The sequence below is a fragment of the Cavia porcellus genome, unplaced genomic scaffold (genome assembly GCF_034190915.1).
Source record: "Cavia porcellus strain 051 isolate PalLab524CR breed Dunkin Hartley unplaced genomic scaffold, mCavPor4.1 scaffold_3, whole genome shotgun sequence".
NCBI classification, from domain to species: domain Eukaryota; kingdom Metazoa; phylum Chordata; class Mammalia; order Rodentia; family Caviidae; genus Cavia; species Cavia porcellus.
The window spans coordinates 65,958,634-65,974,277 of record NW_026947486.1 but is presented as its reverse complement, the minus strand read 5'-3'; the positions used below and the strand labels follow the sequence as shown (position 1 = coordinate 65,974,277).

General features: G+C 32.7%; 1 protein-coding gene across 3 annotated transcripts in view; it reads right to left on the bottom strand.

Annotated features, from left to right (window-relative positions):
- The window catches only part of Tbc1d8b (TBC1 domain family member 8B), a 109,126-nt gene that overhangs the window by 54,166 nt on the left and 39,316 nt on the right, over positions 1–15,644 (bottom strand). For 2 of the 3 annotated variants that reach the window (XM_063246239.1, XM_063246240.1), the window contains exons 6-7: positions 12,933–13,140; positions 12,173–12,337 (exon numbers count right to left, since the gene is read on the bottom strand). The exons of the other annotated variant lie outside the window; for it this stretch is intronic. In XM_063246239.1, coding sequence (XP_063102309.1) covers positions 12,173–12,337; positions 12,933–13,140 — 373 coding nt within the window. The remainder of the gene's footprint in view (positions 1–12,172; positions 12,338–12,932; positions 13,141–15,644) is intronic. 3 annotated transcript variants of the gene reach the window in all.

Sequence of the window (15,644 nt, the reverse complement as noted above, 5' to 3'; positions counted from 1 at the left end):
CCTCAAATTCTATATAACCTCTAACTTTCTATCATTATACATTTTTCTATCCTGGATTTTTCACTTTAATAGAATCACATAATATATGTTCCTTTGTGTATGACTTCAATCAGCGTGTTTTCTAGATTTATCCATATTATAATATGTATCAATAATTCATTTCTTGCTATCAGCAAATAATATTCCATTGTATGAATATACATTTTACTCACTCATTAATCATCTGATACACTGAGGATTTTTATACATTTTTGGCAATTATGAATTATTCTAAGAACAATGATAAGAAATATTTGTGTGAGCTTTCATTTGTAGTTCTCTTGGGTCAGTATAGTAGAATTACTGGATCATATATTATGCTCAACATTTTAATGAGCTACCTATCTGTATTTCAATAAAGCTGTAACATTTTACATTAAGAACAGCAAGAATATCCTATTCAACACTCACCTCTCTTCAATTACTGCTACCCTAGTGGGTATAAAATGATATTCCATTATGGGTTAGATTTACATTTTTCTCATGACTAATGAATTGCAAATCTCTTCATGGATTTATAGATCACTTATTTAACTTCTTGGAGAAATATGTAAATCCTTTTACTACCTTTTAAAAATAGGGTTGTTTGCCTTTTAGTACTGAGTTATAAGAGTTCTTCATATGTTTTGGTAAAAGTCTCTCATCAGACATACAATTTGCAAATATATTCTCCTAATCTGTGGGACAGTTTTTCACTTTCTTGATAATATTTTAGTGGAGATGTTGTCACTTTTAAAGTAGTCCAACTTAACTATTTTTTGTTCAGTGCTTTTGCTTATCAGCTAAGACATATCCACTTAATTGAAGGGTGTAAAGACTCATGCCTGTTTAAGAGTTTTACAGTTTCAGCTCTTACATGTAGGTCTTTGAACTATTTTGAGTTAATTTTTATGTATGGTTCAAAAATTCATTTTGAAAAGGGTATACAGATATCTACTATTCCAGTACCATTTCTTGAAGAGACTATACTTTTCCTCAGCAAATTAATTTACCATCCTTAAATTTTAATAGCTTGAGCGAGATGAAAAAAATGTTTATGATTGAGGTGGAAGAAAAGTAGCAGCTTAGAGTATAACAGTTCAGTTGTATATTATCTTGAAATCTAAGAAGTTAGTAAATATCCTAAGAAGGCTGTGCACTAGGATAGGTTTTAGGGAAGGAAGAAATATTCAAATCAATGTTTCTATGAATATAGGCATATGGCAGAAGCTGATAAAGGAAAATTAATGCTTAATTAATATAGGGCCTAAATTTGAATAGTTCATTTCTATTTTAAAATGAGATTATTTTGACAAATTATGGAGTTTACTACTTAATATTAAATTTAACCTTTCAAATGAGGAATCATGGTTTTGCAAATACAGACCAAAAACTTCATCACCATAATCTGGAACACAAGTAAGTTATATTCTTTTAGCTTAAGTCATATGACTGAGGAATCAAGACATCTATGATAGTATATTTAAACTACAGAAAATATTCAAGAAGATAAATCTCTTAAATGATGAAATCCTAAACATAAATTAATATGAATAAAGACAAGTATAGTAATCCCATCCATGAACAGCTCTTAAGCATTCAAAAACTCATATTAAGATATTTACTTTCAAAGAGAGTGAGTGAAAACTTTAATATATGAGATACTTTAAAGAATATAGTAAATTAGCTAATTCAAGGAACAAAACTTACTTTTTTGAATAGTTTTTGCTCTATCTCTTTTGAGTGGAAGGTTGTATCTCATCCATGTGATTCCATACATCAATATATCTGAATGTTCATAATTATGAGTGGAATAAACATGACACTCATTAAACACTGACTACCTAAGAAAAATCCAACTATATCTATAAAGTGATAGCAATTGTTACTTATGCCAGATTTTCTTAATCTTCTTTGGGTTTTGGTGTGTGACACTGACTTTAGAAGCAGCATATAGCTCTAACAGTGAAGGAAAGGCAAGACAAATCTTAATGTGTAAATTTTCTTTATGTGTAAATTTTCTATAAAGAATAACAAATTCAAAATAGAACAGCTGCATATATATTTAAGTGTATAAGATAGATAACCATATTACTGAGTTTTGTTGGATCATTGAACAGAACTGTTTGCCATCTCAGTGTTTGAATTTCCACTTTATATGCTTTAATTTTGTAACTTGAACAACTATTTCTAAATTGACAATCTGTAATCTATTAACTAGTGATATCCTACTGTTTATTTTTTCTGAAATTCTGTATAACTTGTACCCTTTTTCTGTTTTTTTTCTTCTTAAATAAAATTTTTTAAAAATAGAAAAAAAAAAAACCCAAAATAGAACAGCTTCAAAACTCAGCATAATAAATGGTCATCTGGGGTCCTATCTGTAAAACCCAAATTAGGACAATAAATACAAAGAAACACTTCTTTCAAATATCAGAAACTTATCTTAACATAAACTATTCATAGTATATATCTTTTTCTCTCTCTCTCACTCTCTTTTTTTTTCTTTTTTCTGGTACTGGGGATCGAACTCACGACCGTCTGCTTGCAAGGCAGGTGCTTATGCCGCTGAGCTAAATCCTCAGCACCTCCATAATACATATCTTAAAATGTGTTAATTTAAGTTTATTGTTTCCTTTGTTAGAAAAAAATCTAACACCTAGTTATAATATCTATTTCTAATTAATGTTATAGTAACAGGAAATACATTATCTTATTCTTCCTAATCAAGCAAAAACTAGTACATGGGTTGAGCTACTATTCCCACCAGCATTATTATGCAGAATAAGCAACCTATCACTTTTTGGAACTTAAAAATTTCCATTGGATTTTATTTGTAATTCTAGAACCAGAAAACACTTTATTCTATCAATTAGAATGAGTGTTTTGAATGAGTGCTCCTAGAAATCATTACTTCTGGCAAAAATATATAAATTAAGATAATGCTGGTTAATAGATCTAATGAGATAAATATATTTATTCATGCTTTGATGATCTGCAGATAATACTGACTTGCCTATTTAAACAGTTATAAGCTCAATTTCTACCTTTTTTGACATTGCATAGTTCCAATGTTTCACTTGTAAGGAAATTTTTAAAATAAGTGGGGATGTTCAATAGTGCTTTATCTTCTTAGACTATATTGCCGAAAAGTTGACTAAGTGAGCCAATTTTCCCTTCTTTTAATAGTTTATAAATTACCTATTAACATTCCTTGATTATATGTGTCTGTAAAAGATTGTAAGAGATTGGGCCAGAGTGGTAACTCAGTGCTAGAATGTGCCCCAATCAGGCACAAATCCCTATGTTCAGTCCGTAGAACAGAAAAAACAAAAAGAAAAAAGAAGGAAAAGATTAATTTGTTTTCTAAGTAATTTGGTATAATTTTACAAAACCAGTTAATGCACCCAGGCTTTAACATAACTTATTAAATGGTGGAACATTTTAATCAACATCTACATAAAATTTATATAGAACTGGTACTTATACATAACCACAGTTACTTCTGGGAGCATTTGAATTTGGTATCAACTTTTGATGGACTCACAGGAAAATTTTCTAAAGTCTATCCTGTATTTATGGATTTGGGCCCTGAGATTTAGATTTAAAAGTCTTACTGTCTGTATAAAATTCACTAGGTTCAGCAGAATTATAGAATGCATTTTCTGTTATACTAAGCTAGGTGTCACTATAAAACAATGTAGCTACAATTTCTGTTATTTAGAAATCAAATGGAAATCTTATTTTAAAAAAGTTTTCTCTTCACTAATTTTTCAAATGTACTATCAAAAGAGTACTATGCGAAGGCCAAGAGACCAGTGGCTGCCAGGATCCATGTGAAAAGCACTGTGGCAAGACCCAGGGACCAATGCCTCCCCTTGTGGCTGCTGGGATCCAGGTGAATAGTGTGAGAAGGCCCAGAAACCAGCAGAAATGTCAACCATACAGTAGGGCCCTCAGTTAGGGTGTACAGGATGGACAGGAGGGACTAGTAGCATGGAATAGTTAGAAGCAGCAGTAACACTACAAGCCAACAGATGGCAAGTTAGGTGAACCAGCATTGTGCTTGCGAACACAGACACAGAATAGAAGCAGTGGGATCTCCCTTTTTCTCTCTCTCTCTCTCTCTTTTTTCACTTTTTAAATCTTGTTTTCTGTTTTTGAAATGGCTGGAGAGAACTGCAGCCACAGAAAACTAATCCCATTCCCCCAGACTCAGAGACCAAGTTCAGATAATCCCTTACTTACTCCTTAATTCATTTGCTTCTGCCCCCTTCTATAGTTTCCCAATGCTTGCATTGTCTTCTTTTGTCTTCCAGCCTATCTTCTATTTTCTTTCAGTTATCTTTGTTTTGTTCACTCATAGAATTCCCCACCACAGAGTAAAATCACTCTACCAAGGGGAAACATTTTGCACACAAGCTGCCAATTTATAATCAGTTCTGTAGCATAATTGTGGATTTTGATGCTATGCTTAAAGATATAAAATTAATAGTTACCACAGTTCATCAATTTCTAAACTGTGCTTGATAATATATTTATTGCTAATTATTCAACTTTAGCTAGGATGTCAGATCTTGTGTTAATCAGCTGTTCTCACTTCTGTAACAATACTGGGAAGTTCTAGGGCAATAACATCACCACATCCCAGTACCTAAGGACAGGATAATGAGCCAAACACATAACAATATCTCATTCTTCATTAATTGGAAAGGTAGGATCTTGGGACAGACACAAATCAAGAACCTCCTAAAAATGAACATTTCTTCCTGAAAAAGAAATCTTGCTGAGAGAGACCTTGATACTAGTGATAAAGTTACAAAACTACTACAAAAATTTACAAGGATCAACACAGAAAACAAAATACAAACATTTGAAAAAGAAAATGACAGGATGTAAAAACAAAATGCAACCTCAGATCTCCAGCCCACACAGAACAAGTCCTGTGGACACTGAGATAGAGGAAAATGGTATTTCTAAAGTACATTAGCAACTGAAGTAAAAAAAAAAAAAAAAAACAAATCCATGAGGAAATTAGACCAGAAAAATACTCTCAGGTAAAGGAATTGTTCATATAATATAGACTAGAGATAAATAAAATAAATAGACAATGATAGGAATGGGACAGTAATGATACTATTGATCACTGTATGACTAATGAATCAGTGAATGATCAGTGAACAGAATGAATGAAATGGATTCAAACATATAAAGGAAATCAAAAATTCCATTGCAAGCTGTCAAAACTGCTTGAATGAATGAAACTGAAGTAAAAATTTCAGGCCTTGAAGACAGGATACTACATAGGGTTCACAAAAGGAAAGATCTGAAAATAATAAATGATCAGGAAATAACAATTCAAGAGCTGCAAGACCAAGCAAAGAAAAATAATATAAGAATAACTGATGTCAATAAAAGAATAGTTATCAACACAAATGACATTTAAAAAATTTGCAGAAGAAATAGCAGAAAATTTCCCAAGCATGGGAAAAGAATATCACACATACAGATAATTGAGGCATACAGAACTCCAATTAGCCATAAGCAAAATAAATCTACATTCGGACATACAATAATCAAGATCCCAGAAATTCAGCACAGGAATGGAATATTAAAAGTTGTTATAGAAAAGAAACAGATCACCTATAAAGGAAAGACCATCAGAATCATGGCAGACTTCCCAATATAAACCTACAAAACAAGAAGAGGTTGGAGAGAAGAATTTCAAATCTGAAAGAAAACAACCTCCAATCTAGATTGATGCACCCTTTTAAACTATCTTTCAAAACTAATGGGGGAAAAAAACTAATGGGGAAATAGGACACTTCTGTGACAAAGAACAATTGAAGAAATTCATGACCAACAAACCAACACTACAAATGGCATTGAAAGATGTTCTAGGCAGAGACAAAAATTACCATAATTCCAAGAACAACAAGAGAAGGAAACTACTAAGCAGGACAAGCAATTAAACAGAAGAGAAAACTAGGGAACCAACAGCAGGAAAATTACATGTCAAAGATAAACCAATATATATGAGTTACAACTATCAATGTTAATGGCCTCAATTCACCAATTAAAAGAAATGAACAGGCAGAATGGATCAAGAAACTAGATTCAACAGCATACTGCACACAAGAAACACATTACACTCAAAAAGAAATTCACAACCTGAAAGTTAAAGGATGGAAAACAATACTCCATGCAACAGGAACTCAGTAAAAACCAGTGGTAGCTATTCTTTTGCAGACAGTGTGAACTTCAAACCAAGAATGATCAAAAGAGATACTCAAAGACACTACCTGCTCATTAGGGGAAAACTTCAAGAGGAGGAGATATCAATCATAAAAAAGTATGCAACACACCCTGGAGCACCCAACTATAAATGAGACAAATATTAATAGACATGAAAAATCAAATAAGCAATACCACAAGTGTAACAGGGGATCATAATCCCAACTGTCACAACCAAATAAAAAATCAAGAAAGAAATATTAGAACTGAACTAAACCTGTGAACAAATTGGCTTAGTAGATGTATACAGAGTGTTCTACCTAATAAAACCAGAATACATATTCTTCTCAGGTGCACATGGAATAATCTGTAAAAGAGATTCTGTTTAAACAGATGCAAAACACAGAACATGCTCAAGTAAATGCAACAGAACTAAAATTATCCCAGGTATATTATTTGACAGTAGGCAATTAAATTGGAAATTAATGGCAAAACAAAACACAAAGACTCCATAAACACATGGAAATTAAATAATCTGCTCAACAACCAACAGTTCACAGATAAAATCAAAGAAAAAAATGAAATGATACCTACAGTTACACAAAGTGCAGATACAACATACTGGAATCTGTGAGACAACAATGAAAGCAATCCTAAGAGGGAAATTTATACCAGTGAACTATTACATCAGGAAAATGGAACAAGCACAAAAAAACTAATGTTGCAACTCAAGCTTCTAGAAAAAGCCCAAACCCCATAGAAGGGAGGAAATAATAAAGATCAGAGGAGAAGCTAATGTTGCAACTCAAGCTTCTAGAAAAAGCAGCATACCTCACAAAACTATAGAAAAATTTCCTAAAATTTATCTGGCACCAGAAGAGACCTAGAATAGTAAAGACATTCCTGGGCAACAAAGGCAAGGCAGGAGGCATCATAATCCCTGAAGTGAAGTTATACTACAAAGCTACTGTGGTAAAATCAGCATGGTACTGGTGAAAAAACAGATCTGAAAATGAGTGAAACATATTAGAAGTAGCAGACCCAACTACAGACATACTCAGCCAAACATGCCCACTGGAAGAAAGACAGCTTCTTTAATAAATGATGCTAAAAAAAAAAAAAAAAAAAAAAAACTGGTTCTCTACATTCTGAAGACTAAAACTACACACATGTCTATCACTATGGACTAAAGTCAAAATCGACTATAGATCTAAATATTAAAACAGAAACAGAAAACGTACTTTAAGAGATAGTAGGTAAAAATCTTGAAGACATAGGTATAAATTGAGAGTTCACGAACAAAAGCTATACTGTATGAGTAATACTTCAAAGAATCAACAACTGGGATCTCATTCTATTAAAATCTTTTGCATAGCAAAAGAAATCACCAACAGAGTCAGAAGACAACTCACAGAGTAGGGAAAAAAATTTTAGTGAAGACTAAGAACATGAATATATAAAGAACTGGAAAAAGCAAACTTCCTAAATTCAAAGATCTAATCCAAAAACGGGTATCTCAGATGAATACACACTTGTCAGATGAAGAAATACAAATGGAAAAAAAAATTAAAAAAAATAAAAAAAAAATAAAAAAAAAGAAATACAAATGGAAAATAAATACATGAAAAAATGTTCAACATCATTGGTCATCTGAGAAATGTAAATCAAAACAACACTGAGATTTCATCTCACTCCAGAAAGAATGGCTACCATCAAGAAATCAACCAATAACAAATGCTGGAAAGCCTTGGAGGAGAAAGGGATCCTCCATTGTTGGTGGGAGTGTACGTTGCTACATTTACTGTGGAAATAATTGTGGAGATTGCTCAAAAATTTAGGATTAGAGGTCTTATTCCACCCAGCCATTCTCCTTCTGGGTACCTTCCCAGAAGAAATTAAAAAAAAAAAATCATAGAACGGCGATATATGCGCACCCATGTTTATAGCAGCACAATCTGTAATAACTAAATCTTGGAAACAGCACAAATCCTCATCAACTGAGGAATGCAAAAAACGATGTGGTATTTTTATACAATAGAGTGCTACTCAGCCATAAAGTAGGATGAACTCAAGATTTTTTTTTTTTTTTTTTTTTTTTTGGTAAATGGATGCAACTTGAGACATACAGTGAAATAAATCAGATTCACACCATACTGTCTCCCTGTGGGAGAAACTGAAAGAGTAAATAAGGCCTAAAATGTACAACAAATATTGTAAAAAGTGAAGCATTTCTAATTAGAAAGGCTTTATTCTGGGCTTCTTGATATGAAAATATTTGAAGCTAGAGTATATGAAGTTTTATCCAAATATTTCAAGGAAAAAGACACTATGGTAACTACTATTAAGTCGGGTTATATGGTGGTGAAGTACTAGGTTGTTGAAACAGTCATGCTGTGACCTCTATTGTTATATTGTTATGTCCTGTTTTATCTCAATCTCCCCCTTATTGTTTTAAAAAAAATTATTTAGTCATTTCTTATGTTTGTCTTAATTAAAGAAAAAATTCAAAAAATTAGGATATATAAATAGTAACTCTTTTTGATTTCCTATTAACTTGTTTTGAAGTCCTGTAGTACTCCCACGATCTTGTTTTGACTGATTAGACTCTGTTCCATTCTATATGATAGTATCAAGTTTGAAGACATAGGCAACTACTTTGAAGACAATAAGATTCACTAAGATACCCATTCTGGTTTGACTATTGTCTTCTTTGGAAGTCCTGTAATGTTTACAATGCCTAAGTTTTATTGGTCTTGTTCTCTACTGTTTTGTCCAACTTTATAATATCTAATGAGATAGACAATTCTTTTTAAGGAAACAAGGGACAACGTTGATGACCATTGTTGATAAACTTGTACTCTGTTCTACACCATGTGCTATGTCTATCCTTGGTATTGACTGACAGCTTTGTTTTGCCATATTTGACTGTATTCTCCCCCCCCCAAAAAAAGTAATAAGCACTAAGGAGTAATAAAATCCAAAATGTGTAAATTTTGTTGTAAAAAAGAGAAGGAAAAAAAAAAGAAGAAAAAGAGCTCTAACGGATATAACAGCAAGTGTGTTTAGGGGTGTTAAATAGCTGACTATATCAATGTTTTTGGATCATTGAACACAGCTGTTTGCAGTCTCCCTTTTTGAATGTCCACCTTGTATTCTTTGATACTGTGATTTGAGGAACTATTTTCAAGATGATAATATGTAATCTACTAACAGGTGATTTCTTACTGTTATGTTTTTTTTTTTTTTTTTGTTTTGTTTTTTTGTAGTTCTGTATTACATGTACCCTTACACCGCTTTGGTTTGTTTTGTGTTTTTCTCTTTTTCCTCTTAAATAAAAAAAAAAAAAAGTGAAGCATTTTTCAAAAGGAAAAAAGACCTAGGATTACTCTAAGGAGAAAAACAGTAGTAAAAAGGGAAAAATGCAAGTCAGTTATACTATTAATGTCTCTTAGTTTATTAAAAATGAAGGTTTGTGCTAATATCTACTGGAGAAATTTTTATGCCCATATCTTTTACCCAGAGAAATCTTTAATGATAACAAGATGTAATATATTAACTATTGCCATTTTCCTATTGTTTTATTTTGAAATTTGCTTCACCTTTTTCCATAAAATAAAAAAATAAAATGTACTATCAAGAAAGTGAGATACATCTGTAGATCATATTAAAATACTCCAGTATTGTTCTTCACTGCTAAGTAAAAAATCTTCAGTGGTTTATTAAAGGGAAAGTTGGTTTCATGAATAAAACAATTGAATTAGCACATTATTTTCAGTCTGTATGCTGAAAAGTCATAAAAGGCCCTATATTTCAGTCCAAATAAATGATATAGTCAGAGGATTGCCATTGTGCCTTACAAGAGACAAGGGTATTTGATGGGCACTCAGAAGAGAAGCACTGGGAAAAACAATTCAGCTACCTGAAAATAAATTGTGAACCAAGACTCAGATGGGAAGGTACTTGAAGAAGCCTACAAGATGAAATACAATATTTAGTATTTAGAAAAACAAGCAGGGTTGCCCCTAGATCATGGCACAGTTTATACCCTAAGCAAAGCAAACACTATGATGGAAAAAGATCTAACTCCATGAGGCAAGAAGCCAAGATCTGCTGAGGTGGCAGAGCCAATGCATTGTTGCCCAACCTAGTAACCAGCATGTAGTGCACATCCGTTCTTAGTCCCTACTTCCTAGGGTGGGGGAGCCCAGTGAGTGAGATACTGTATATACAGATGAGGGTGCCAGACAAACTGAAAGCCCAAAAATCCTTTGGAAGGCAGTGACTGAGTTAGGATCATCAGGCCCTTGGGAAAGAAAGGAACAAGACTATATTGTCCTGGATAGGGAGCCAGAACCAGATATTGAGAGATCTACAACTAAGTGAGTCACAGAAATGGACGGTGGTTGCTACTGGTATGGGAAGGGGATTTCTGGAAGAAAAAGGAGGAGAATGGAAAATAGAAATGATCAAGATGCAGTGTATATATATGCACCAATTCCCCAAGATGAACTCATTTTTCTGTTTCACAAACATAAACTAATAAAAAAGACTGGAGCCATAAGTGTGTGTGTGTATGTACATGTACAACCAGAAAAATGTGTACAGACTTCAGCAGCTTGCGGTACTAATAAATGTCTACCCCTTTGACCAACTTTTGTAATTGCAGAGGACAAAGGTAACTCACATTAATCTCATGATGTCTCAATAAATATAGTATTAAAATATTTATACAAGTTTTTTCTTTTCCTGATGTATACAATTTTTGGCAGATTCTTTCTCTTTCTCTCTTTCTGTCTCTCTCTCTCTCTCACTCTCTTGATATATACATATATATCTCCAGAAAATCTGGTATTGATTTTTCTTTGAAATTTTAATTAAAATGTAAGTAGTTTTAATTTGGTAAGTTTTATCAACTTATTAAAACATGGAGTTCCTGGACACTGAAAAAAATTCCTTTGAATTACATTTGTTACATTTCGATGAAAGACACATTAAGCACCAAAGTCTCCAAAGAATTAACCAGTCTTTATCAAGAATATGGTTTTATGTCCATCCTCTTGATTTGATACACTCTGTCCTGGTATGTCACATTTGGTTTTACTTTCTTCAAAAAAACAAATAATAAGGACTGTGGGAGTAATAAAACCCAAAATATGTAATTGTCATTGTACAAAAGAAAGGAAAAGAAAGTTCTCTAAAAGATATAACTGCATATATATTTAAGTGTATAAGGTAGAAAACTATATTACTGAGTTTTGTTGGATCATTGATCAAAACTGTTTGCAGTCTGTTTGAAAGTCCCCTCTATATACTTTAATTTTGTAACTTCAACAACTATTTCTAAGATGACAATATGTAATTAACTAGTGATTTCCTACTGTTTATTTTTTCTGAAGTTCTGTATAACTTGTACTCTTTTTCTGTTTTTTTTTCTTTTTCTCCTTAAATAAAATTAAAAAAAAAAGAATATGGGTGCTCCCTAATATTTTGCTAGTGAAAGAATATGCCACATTTTGCTTTGGATCACTGGAGTGACCCACTAAATATGAAGTAAAAGATACTCAGATTACTTTAAAATTGTTATCTCTGCAGTAATAAGAAGAAAGTCATTTTGAAAAGCCTTGTTGAATTCTCAAATATAATTTGAGTTGTTAAAAGCCAAGTTATATGAAAATACAGGACATGTTTATGCAAAAGTCAGCAAATATATAAGGCCCAAATAATAATATTGTTAAAAGTATGAGAAGATAATGTCTTTAACTCTTCTACTTTATATGGTGACTTACAGAATTTATTTAGATTCACTCTTTTAAGAAAAATATTGGTATTAACATGAAAGGTACTATGAAATCCTTTTGAGAGACTAGACCTTCAAAACACAAATGTATTTTTCCAAATGATTTGACTGATATGTAATTACCTCTGTGCTAGTATCACACTGAGTTGAAGCTGTGCCACACTTGAGCCTGAGTCTTGACACCAATTGCTCAGATTCTCTAACTTCACTAAAGCGGAAAGCTGTTTTTCCTTTGATGCCAATGATGACAGATTTGCTGGAATCATTTGTCTTATCTACAGCTAAGACCTGGAGATTGAAAAGATACATAAGTGAATTACATTTTCTCTTATGTCTGACACCTTCAGGTAAAATATGCTTAGCTTATACTTTTGTGGCAAAAGTTTTGGTCCATGGCACAACTTATTAAAAAATAGAATTTAGCTATTAGTTGCACTAATAATACAAGTAATGTCAGTGTAAGCTATTTCATTTCTCAAGGAAATGATTTAATGTGCAACCTTTAAAGCTGATAATACAAAGATAAAATCAGTGCTAATTGCTGACAATTTATTTCTAACACAAAAGCTATGAATTTTGTTCCTTCTGACAAAGGACATATAATGTGAAAGCCTAAATTTTGGTATTCATTTCTTAAAGGATCAAGCCTATTTTGTGTCACTCTGAATACCCTTATTTGGCTTTTAATTTTTTTCTATTTTTACTTTCAGTAAGAGATGTAAGGCTGTACTAAAAGGAGGTAAGAATATCTCAAAAAGCTTGAACTTATATTCTGAAGATTAATGCTGAACTTAAAAGGCTACTGCATATTGAATTTTTATTAATTTAGATAACTAGAGAAAATTTACGAATTAAAACTGGTATGTAACCAAATTTACATCACCTCTCGTAATGGAATGATTACACTACACAGATTGCCATCCTGGCTAGCAAAGCAGATATAGTTTTCTGAGATGCACATTTTTCCATGGGTATTGAAGTGGCTGAATGGTACCCATAAGAAACATTCATGTACTTCTTTCAATGTTTCTTCTTTTGGTAGCCGAAAAAAGGCATTAAATTGCTCACTGTGGGCTCTATTTTCCAAACCTCTGTAGAAAAGAAAAAAAAGGGGGGAGAGCGGTGTTCAAATGATTAATTCTAAAGTGTACACATGCTTATATTGATTAACTTAAAAAACCTACAAAGCAGACAGATTAACTTCTAAACGCTATGTTCTTAAATGAATTCTGAAATGGAAAAATACAATTATTTCTAACAAATTGATTTTGGTTTTCATTTTTTCCAATTTAATTATATTGCTAGGTTAAAATACACCAATGTCAGAGATGACATAAGTCCTCAAACCACCTGTTAAGGGGTGATATTCTGGAAGACTACTGAAGTTACACATTCAATAATCAAAAAATGAAGTGAGTTATCCAGGTCAAACAAAATAAATGAAAATTTATGCTTTCTCTAAATATACATTTAGAGAAGGAGCAGCCAATAAATTTTTTTCTTCTTTATTTTAAAGAGAATAAAAACCAAACGAAAGAAAACAGAATAAAGCTAATCAGAACAGAACAATGAAAGTGATACAGGACTTCAAAGCAAGATAATAGGAAATCAATGATCACAACCATAATGTCCCTTGTTTTACTCAAAATAGATCCCTATACCATCAGATATAATAAAATCAAACAATAAAACCAATTAAAACAAAAATAAACAGCATTACAGGACTTCAAAAACCAGAGAATAGGAAATCAACAATGGCTACCATAATACATCCCATTATCTTCAAAACAGCTGGCCATACCACTAGACATAGCAAAATCAAATGACACAAGACAGAATAAAACCAAACCTAACAAAACTATGAAAACAATGCAGGAACTCAAAACAAGATAATAGGAAATTAACAATGGTCACCACTTTCCCTTTTTAGACATTTCCTCCCCTATCAATTTCACAATATCTATCAGGTTTTTATACTAGAGAGATACCTCAGTGTTCACCCATGAGTCCAAGCCATTTCACCCATGAGAATGATCTCAAGTTGCATCCATTCAACTACAGGAGCCTCAAGATTATCTTTTATAGCTGAGTAGCTTTCTATTGTATGAAAATAACGCATCTTTATTATCCATTCTGTGGTTGATGGGAAAGTTACCTCTGCTTTTTTCTGGTTTCCTGTCACATGGGACAATTGTTTTCTCTCCTTTCACTTTGCTCTTTGAATTTCTTTTTGAGTTAAATATATTTCTTGTATATAGCATATTTCTTGAACACCTCTCTCTCTTTCTTTTTCAGTAACGAGGATTGAACTCAGGATCTCATGCTTGCCAGGTAGGTGCTTATGCCACAGAGCTAAAGCCCCAGACCCTGTTTCATTTTATTGGTGAATTGAAGCCATCTACATTAATGGTTACAACTGGCATGAATTGGCTTGTCTGTGACAAGCTATTCTCCTGCTGTTGCCCCTCTCCCCCACTTTTCTCCTTCATTCAGTTGCTTGCCCTGTTTGTTGATCCCCCTCTGCAGCTGTTCCTGGAACCATGGTTATCTTTATCTTTTGTAGAATATCCTTTGTTGCTCTTTGTAGGGTTTATTTTTTGGTTATGAATTCCTTCAGTTGTTCTCTATAATGGAAGTGTCTTATTTTTCCATCTATTTTGAAAGACAGTTTTTCAGGATAGATCAATCTGGGTTGGAAGTTGTTTTCTTTCAGGACTTGAAACACTTTATTCCAAACTCTTCTTGATTTGATGGTTTGTGTTGAGAAGTCTGCTGTGATTCTGATGGGCTTTCCTTTATAGGTGATCTGTTTCTTTTCTCTGATAGTCTTTACTATTCTGTTCCTGTGCTGAATTTCTGGGATCCTGATTACTATGTCTGGGTGTAGAGTTATTTTGGTTATGGCTATGTGGAGTTCTGTATGCCTCACTTATCTGTATACCAGTTTTTTCCCCATGTTTGGGAAGTTTTCTGCTATTATTTCGGTAACTAGTCTTTTAATGTCATTTGTATTAGCCTCTGCTTTTTTTGTTGATATCCATTATGCTTAAATTATTTTTCTTTGCATTGTCTTGCAATTGTTATTGTCTTGAATTGTTATTTCCTAGTTCTTTGGCATTTTAAAGAGATCTTTCCTTTCACAATCACTAGCTGCAATGCTGTCTTCAGGGTCTGAGAGTTGAAGTTAAACCTCTTTCAAGCAGTCTTGCCAGCTTTTGGTGGATCTTTTCATTTGCTGGATATCTCTTTGAATCTGTTTCACGCATTGTAATTCCTTCCTATATTGTTCATTAAGGGTTTCCGTTATTTTCTTACACTTTTTAAAATATATGTCTTCTTTAGATATGCTCAGCAATTCTTTATTATTTTTGTGGTTTCTTCTTTTACCTGAGATATTATTTCTGATGTGATTTCTTTCGCAGCCTCATGAAGTTCTTTCTTTACTTCAGTTGCTATGTTCTCATAGATTTCAGGTGTGTGACTTCCTTTTTATTCCACATTTATATCTCCCAGAGTTGTTTTGTGTGGGCTGGAGACCTGAGATTGCCTTTTGCTCCTGTCTTCCATTTTCCTGGGTTCCTTCGAACAAGCCAGT